Source organism: Echinops telfairi, unplaced genomic scaffold (assembly GCF_000313985.2).
Source record: "Echinops telfairi isolate 266 unplaced genomic scaffold, ASM31398v2 ScPeMD7_18;HRSCAF=68, whole genome shotgun sequence".
Taxonomy (NCBI): Eukaryota; Metazoa; Chordata; class Mammalia; order Afrosoricida; family Tenrecidae; genus Echinops; species Echinops telfairi.
The window spans coordinates 4,885,618-4,893,556 of NW_022103915.1; the positions used below are offsets into that span (position 1 = coordinate 4,885,618).

General features: G+C 57.6%; 1 protein-coding gene across 1 annotated transcript in view; it reads left to right on the forward strand.

Annotated features, from left to right (window-relative positions):
* HHIPL1 (HHIP like 1) overlaps positions 1-7,939 on the forward strand; it is a 27,120-nt gene that overhangs the window by 17,931 nt on the left and 1,250 nt on the right. The window contains exons 9-11 of the mRNA XM_045288077.1: positions 744-825; positions 6,012-6,094; positions 7,801-7,939. The exon at positions 7,801-7,939 is cut by the window's right edge and continues 1,250 nt beyond it. Coding sequence (XP_045144012.1) covers positions 744-825; positions 6,012-6,094; positions 7,801-7,939 — 304 coding nt within the window. The remainder of the gene's footprint in view (positions 1-743; positions 826-6,011; positions 6,095-7,800) is intronic.

Genomic DNA, 7,939 nt, shown 5'->3' on the forward strand with positions numbered 1-7,939 from the left:
GCAGTCTGGCCTACAGCTATTCAGGAGGGTGCCTGCTCACCCTCAGTTTGGGTGCGGGGGACGCACTGACCCTGGCGGACCCGGAGGGGACAGAGCAGAGACAGCAGGGTCAGACAGATGGGGTGAACAGAGAGAGGTTGTTGTCCCAGAGGGCTGGAGCTTTGGGGGAGCAGCTACCCTGCCAGAGAGGGGATGGGCACACCCAAAGAGGTCCAGGGAGGGCAAGGCCAGCCTGGGGCCCCACAGGCGTCTGTGGTCCTGTCTGTGGATGCTCCAGAGGGACAGTCTAGCCAGGACTCCCCACTGCATCCCAGCACCCCTCCCCCAGCAGTGCACACAGACTTAATGTGTCCTCTTAGTCCGGGGAGGCACCGTGTTTCATAGCCCAGGATGCAGGGCTCAGAAAGGTGCCTGGGCCAAGTACTCAGTCCTGGGGGGGCTGGGCTGAGGACACTCTCCTATGCCCAGGATGAAGGTGTGGGGCGTGGTCCTGAGACAGGCAGCAGCAGCAGCAGGAGTAGTGGACAGGCCATCAGGAAGGAGGGAACAGTGGGGAGTGGGCAGTCTGGGGCATGGGCAGTCTGGGGCCGAGGCCCTGGGGCGTGTCAGGCAGGTTTCTTAGCCTTCATTTCCCGTTCTGGTCCGACTGAGGTTGCGGGTCATCTCAGTACTGGAGCAGGGGTTCGGTGGGGGCAGCGCATCAGGCAGGGCACTCCCTCATACCATGTGGTTCTTGTCCACAGGGGAGCTGTACTTCATGTCCACGGGCGTGCCAAGTGCCACCGCCCCACGTGGGGTGGTCTATAAAGTGATCGACCCCTCTAGGTGAGTGTCCACCCCACCTTCTCTGTTAGGGGGGAAGATCCAGGCTTGGAACTGGGCTACCCACCGCGCAGTCTCTGCTCCAGTGGAAGAGGCAGAGGAGACTGGGGGGCCAGTAGAAGTGCTAGCGGACCCCATGGCAACCCAAATCCACGCTTACTCCGTCTTACCTGGCTACCCTCCTGGTGTCCTGCCCACTCGGGTCTGCCCCTCACCTTCATTCCCTTCCCTGCATCCTCCTCCCCTTCCTCCACACCCCTCCCCAGCCACTCTTCCTTGGTGGTCCGCCCTCCCAGTGAGAACTAGCTCCCCTCACAGTGTTCCAGCCCTGCCTCCCATCTACTTGTGAGACTGTTCCCATCCCTTACGGTCTCTTCCCAGCACAGCGGAGTGAAGAGGCAGCCCAGGTCCCTGCTTGGCCCCAGGGGTGGGGTGGGGTGTGTTGTGAGCTTCCACCTTCTTCTTCCTAAGCAGCACCCCTTCGGGACAGCCTTCCCCCACAGGCCCTCCCTCCTCCCAGTGGTCATCACAGACTTGCAATCTGGGGCCTGCACGGCAGTCCGGCCTGTCACCCCGCCTGAGTCTGGCACGCACCGCCTGTGTCTATCCACTTCTGCAGAGGCAGGCCCGTGCCAGGAGCGGCCCGGAGCGAAGACTTAGGAGTGCTGGCTGAATGAGTGAATCAAGTGAGAACCAGCCCAAGTTAGCACAAGCCTTCCGTCCATGTTTGGACAGCGCTGGGCCCCCGAGGTGACACGGGCCTGTTGCTAGATCAGCTTCCTGGAATGGCATCAGCACAGATAGCAGGGTTTCAGGAATGTGAAAACAGAACCACGCTGGGTGCAGTGTCAATCCTCAAACAGCCTCTGGGCGTGAAGTTCCTGCTCCTGGAACCCAGCTTGGCACCGTTTCTGTGAAGAAGGCAGTGGCTGAGGCCAGACAGCCTCCCCTCAGGTGCTCACCAGGCTGCCGTTTGCCCTGAAGGTGACTCCAGGGAGCCGGTGCCTTCAAGGTTCCAGAGGCCACCTAAGGGTGACAGGCTGGACGATCACCCCCATTCCACGAGCCCTGCAATCTGGGTTCTCAGAGAAGCAAATGATTGGGGTGAGCGGACAGCCTTGCTTTCACTCTCTCGGGGCCCGTGCAGTTTTGCTTCTCTGCTGGCTTCTCAGCCTGCCCAGCCGCAAGCCCACCAGTGTCGTGGGCTGGACCCCTCATGCCCGGGTTACCCCTGCGGCCCAGAGGCCAAGGTTAGACTCAGAGGCTTTTCCTGTGTGGTGGACCCCAGGAGAACCTTGACTCGGGCAGAACCGGAACAAAGAGACAAGCTAGAATAGAAAACACCTGTCATCCATCTTAGTCACCCAGTGCTGTTCTCACGGAAATGCCACCAGTGAGGGTGTCAAGGAGCACAGGGGTGTGCTCTCACAGATACCGAGTTCAGGGCATGGCTTCAGCGGAAGGCTTTCTCTCAGTGGCTCTCAGTTTAGAAGGAAGATCTGTGTCTCCATTCAGCGTCTGTGTACCTCAGAGATCTCCTTGTGTCTTGACATCCATCTTCCGCGGGCCGAGGAGGTTCCCTGCACAGGGGCCCCGGCTCCAAAAGACAGGCTCTACCCGAGGGTCTTCTTTCTTGGTGGAAGTGAGTTCTTCGAATCTCTGATTGTTCATCTCTTTTGTATCTCAAAAGATATTGATTTGTGATACAACCTAGTCAAATAGATTGGATCCTGCCTCATGAACATCGCAGAGGCTGGGATTTAGAATAGTCACATCAGATCGCAAAGTGGGTACCGAGAACTGTCGCCTAACCCAGTTGACCTATATTTGGGTGGGTGGCAGGGGAGACACACAGTACAACTTAAACCGTGTTGTCAGGTGCCCCAGAGCTTGGTACAACTCAGAGGGACCCTGTGTCCAGCAGAACGAAACACCGCCCCCTCCTGCAGTGTCCTCACCTTGACCTATTTGAGCCACTGTGTCCATCCATCTCCTGGAGCATCTTCCTTGGCTGCACTGACCCATCCGTGGTTGTGTGCATTCCAAAGAAAGGTGACTCCACAGAACACTCACGTCAGAGAACAGTATCACCGAGAGCATATGCAAGTGGAATTTTACCGAAGATCCCTCCACAACAGTTGCAGGAGTACATTGAGCAGGAGGTGCCCGAGGTTCAGGCCGGATTCGGAAGAGGATGGTGGAACCAAGGATAGCATTGCTGACATCAGATGGGTCTTGGCTGAAAGCAGAAAATACCAGAAGGGTGTTTCCTTGTGTCTTAACGACTACGCCAAAGCATTTGGCTGTGTGGATCATAACTGTGGATAGCTTTGAGAAGAATGGGAATTCCGGAACACTTCCTAGTGCTCAGGAAGGACTTGTACATGGATCACAAGGCGAATAGAACGAGGAAGTACTGCACGATTTAGAACCGGGAAAGGTGTGTGTCAAGGTTGTATTCTGCTGTGAGTCAGAAGTGACTAGCACCAGCAGCAGGTGGCACAAACTACCAACCAAACGGCCCAGAGGAACCTCAGAAGAAAGGCCTGGTGATCGTGTGCCAAAGGCTTGGCCCGGGAAAGCCCTGAGGGGCACGTGCTACTCGGGCACACGTGGAGGTGGAATCAGCCTGAAGCCGACTTTTTTTTCTTGTCCTATTCAGCAGGTTCCACCCTTCTGTTGGGAAGGAATTCACGACTTCTCCCCTGGCGTCCTTTTTGCTGTCCGGGGTCCTATCTGGGACACTTGACCTCAGTCTACTCAGCCGCCTCTGCTCTGTGACGGCTTTCTGAGACTTGCCTCCTCCACCACACTGTTATTTTTAAAGCACAGATCTATCGAGCTACTGATGTGACTTCCCCCACGACAAACACATGAAGCACTTCCGCCCGTCTCCCTCGGTTTCCTGAGACCAGTCTTTCTCGAGCTGTGTGGGGTCCTAGTGAGCCCATTTATCCGCTATGTGTGATCATCTCCCCATGGCAACACCACCCACAGAAGGATGGGTTTTTAATAGCGCCGTAATTTTCTGCTGTGTCACGGGCCCAAAGCTGGCTCCCTGCTCGTTGGACATGCAGGTGGTTTTGAGGTTTTAAACAGCACGCTTCCCTGAGGAGACAGGACCAAGGCGGAAGCCCTGATCCCTTCCAGATGCGGCCTGAGAGCCATCAGTGGATTGGGGCTCTGCCCTGCGGTTGACTCTGCTGGGGTCTGGGGGTGGGGGGTCTGAGGCACTCACCCCTTTCTGCCTTTGGAATCTAGGGGTGTCTTTGCACCTACAACAGAGTACCCATTAGAAAGCGTTTGGAACACAAAGAGATCAGGAAGGCTAGTCGGGTGGGCGGTAGGGAGTTGTGACTGTCCGAACACAACCCTGGCATTTTGTGGTGCAACCCCCTGCCCCCCTCCCGTAAGCAACCCCATGCTCAACAGAGAAAACAAGACTGAAGGTGTGGAAGATTTTGTCTCGCCTGGATCTACAATCAATGCCCATGGAGGCCGCAACCAGGAGAGCACACAGTGCACTGCATTGGGCACGTCCACTGCACAAGACTTCTTCGAAGTGTCGGCAAGCGCAGACGTCAATTTTAAGGCTGAGCTGTGCCCGGCAGTTTCAGGCCCCTCCTGCGCATGTGGAAGTGGGACCGCAAATAAGGAAGACCGGATCATGGAAGCATGGGAATTCTGGCCGGGTGAAGAGTATCCAACATGCTGTGACGTAACGAAGAATGAATCAAGTCTGTCTTGGGAGAAGTGCCGCCTGAGCACTCCTTAGAGTGGAGGAGGGCGGACACTTCCTCTCATCCACTTTGGACATGTTATCTGGAAGGACTGGTCCCTGGAGGAAGACATCATGCTGGGGAAAGTAGAGGGGCGAGGAGGAGAGGAAGCCTCTCAAAGGATGGACAGACAGCGGCTGCAGCAGGTTCTGGCACGGGAGTGCCTGTGAGGATGGGGCAGGGCCCAGCAGCATTCGGTTCGGTTGTTTGTGGGATGAGATTGGAGTTAAGTCGATGACCCCTAATAGCGTCGACAATCCATCCTTTCCCATAGCAAGGGTGTTTGCCGAAAATTCCTTAAGGTATGTTGCCCCTGTGACTCTAAAGCGTGGGGACGTTCTCAGGAGAGACAGTCCCCCAAGCCATCAGGACACCTCTCTCCCTCAGCATTTGAGGCGCATGTGTTCCTGGAGCCTGTGGAGGGGCCTGTAGGCCTGGTCACTTTCCTCCGTGTAGCTCCCTAGAGCCCATGTCTTGTCACATGCTGGCCCTCGCCTCTCAGTTTGAGCCCACTCCCCTCCCCCCAGGTACCTTGGAAGAAGGGCCTGGCTGCCTGCTTATGCAAAGTGCCAGCCCTGAAACCAATGGATCCCAGCTGTGCTCCGCCAGGAGTCAGAACCAACCAACCCAACTAGCCGGCAGTGGGTTTGGGTTTCAGGGTTTCTGTAGTGGCCAGGGCCCAGTGGAGCCTCGGGCTTAGAATACGATGTTCGCATTCAGAGGATCTCAAAGGATCGCAGATTGATAGCTGAGACCTAATTAAAATGGGATTCCATTCATTTCTTGTACTCCTCTGAGATGCCCCAGGACACCCAGTCGGTAGTCCCAGCAACCTTCTCACACACTCTTTTCTCTGCAGCCCTGTCAGGACACAGCCCCACCCCCCACCCCGCAATCCCTCCCTTGGCTCTGGCCAGTCCCACCTCCCCACTTCATTCTTTAGTATGGAGATTTAGAAATCTCCCAGGCTCCTCCAGGCAGGGACTGCTGATCACACACACCCCAAGGAGGGAATCCCAGAACAAGTGGGAGAGAGAGGGCATTCTCCAAGGCCTTGGGCAGCGGGTGGGGGTGGGGGGAGGAGCCGGTGCAGGAACCAGGGGGTGGAAAGTACTGACATTCAATCACAGCCAGAGCCCAGAGCTCACTCTCTGAAGGGGACATGCTCAGAGAAGGCCCCTCTCTTGAGGACTTCAGCCCAGGCTCCCCCACTCCCCTGCAGTCTGTCTTGTGTGGATCTGTCCCATTGGGGTCCTCTTGTGCCCTGGGAGCACAGATCTGGCACAGGAGCTGCAGGTAGCCACCCTGGTCCTGTGTCACCTGCTTGGCCACAGGGAGAGGGCAGCTATCTGGGGACACATTCAGGGTGGGCTCCCAGGGTGGGAACTCATGGCCTCTGTGTGTTTACAGACGGGCGCCTCCCGGCAAGTGTCAGATTCAGCCTGCACAGGTCAAGGTGAAGGGCCACCTCATCCCGTTCGTGCCTAAAGAGAGTAAGTGCCCCCTGCCCACCAGATGCTTCATCCTCTCCTCCCGCCTGTGGGTTCCTCCTGGCTGGCTCTTCCTCCCTGTGCCTGGCCCAGGGGACATGGGACCCACGGTCAGCATGAGAGCAACAGCCACCAGCCACATGCCTTCAACCCCGTCCATGACCATGATGCGTGCCGTATCAGCAGCATGGGACTCAGGCGGGGTGTGGTCAAGGTCCCCCACCCAGGAACCTGTGAAAACAAGAGAGATGGTGGCTATGAAGGGGCATGGACACGAGACAGGGCATAGCGTGGGTATGGGAGCACCCTCCCTGCACCTGAGCACCCATCCCCATTCAAAAACAGGGAAGGACTGGGTGTGTCACAGCGGACAAAGGGGGCTCCATCCTAAGTACTTGGGCCCCTTCCATGGTGGGTCTGTTCTCACAAGCTGGGAGAAGGGGTACAAACCTTCTAAGTCTGAGAGCCCCAAAGGCCACAGATGATTGTCCAGCAGTCCTGGTGACAAGAAGGAAAGGGCCTGAGGAGAGGGGCACCCATTGGACCCAAGCTGGTGTCACTGACCCACTGCCCCTGGTCACAGTGGACTCTGTGGACAGAGTGGATGTGCTCCGTGGAGATGCTGCGACTGGGAATGTTTATGGAAGCAGACAGCCCCATCGTTCTCCCTACTGACTACTAAGCTAGCAACCAAGTGTTTAACTCACAGCACTACCAGGGTACACAGCCCAGAGGGCCAGGCCCTTAGGTGTTGAACAAGATCTGTCTACCGCACCTCCCCCTTCCAGATTTGTGCCTTCCCAGCTGGCCTGTGCAAGCTCCCAGGCAGGAAATGTTGGCAGGTAGCTCAACAGATCAGGCACCTCCTTGCAGGCCAAAGGCAATGGGTGTGGTGGTTGGTGGGAGGGGAGAGGTGTTTCGGAGCAGGGCCAAGGCCTGACAGATGCCCTGCATTGAGGAGGGGGCTGCTTAGCTCTCAGGAAGAGACGCCCAGGATGCAGAGACAGGGCCGCTGTGAACTCATCCTTCCAGTATCTGGTTTCGGGCTCCCCGGAGTTTGGCCCTTATCCATTCACTCACTCTCAGCAGTTCCTGGCACTTCTGCCAGCTTCCAACTCTGGGCTGGACGTTGTGGCCACAGGGGGAAGTCACACCAGGACCTGCCTTGCCTGGCACAGCTAGAGAAGCCATTAAGTGTCCCCAGCTCCATGGCAGAGGGCCATGGAGTCTCAGAGCAGTGCAGGACTCCTGATGGGATGGGGGCACAGGGGAGAGGCTGGGAGGAAAGCCAAGGCAGTGGACTCAATCAGAAGTCCAGAGTCATGGAGCTGGAAGTCCTTCCTGGATGGTGGGATTGGGGGTGGGGTGGGGAGGCAGCAGGGGAGGGGTGCACCCTGCATGTTAGAATGCTGTCGTCACCTGTGCCCAGTGCCCTGGCTGGTATCAAGATCTGCCCCCAGCCTCCATTGCAATGGCTTTCAAAAGCTGGCTGAAGTGGGGCCCTTAGGGGATTTGGGCTTGGGCGCTCTGGAGCAACCTAGCCACTGTCACTAAGCAGCTGTGGGGTTCAGGTACCTGCTGGTGGGGGGGAGCAAGGGCAGAGCTAGGACATCTTTCTCAGGGTCTGCATGGTGGCAAGGGGGAGCTGGACGGCGGGCCGGAGGAAGGGGACCAGGACCCCTCTGATCACAGGCTCTTCTTCTGTGCAGAGTTCATTCACAGGACTAAGAGCACCCCACGGCCCACAGCGCGCGCGCCCACCAAAGCTCCCCGTCGGAGCCGCCCCACGACCGCAGCGCCCGCGCTCACGCCCCGGCCAGAGCGGCCCACGCGGAGGCCAGGGAGGCG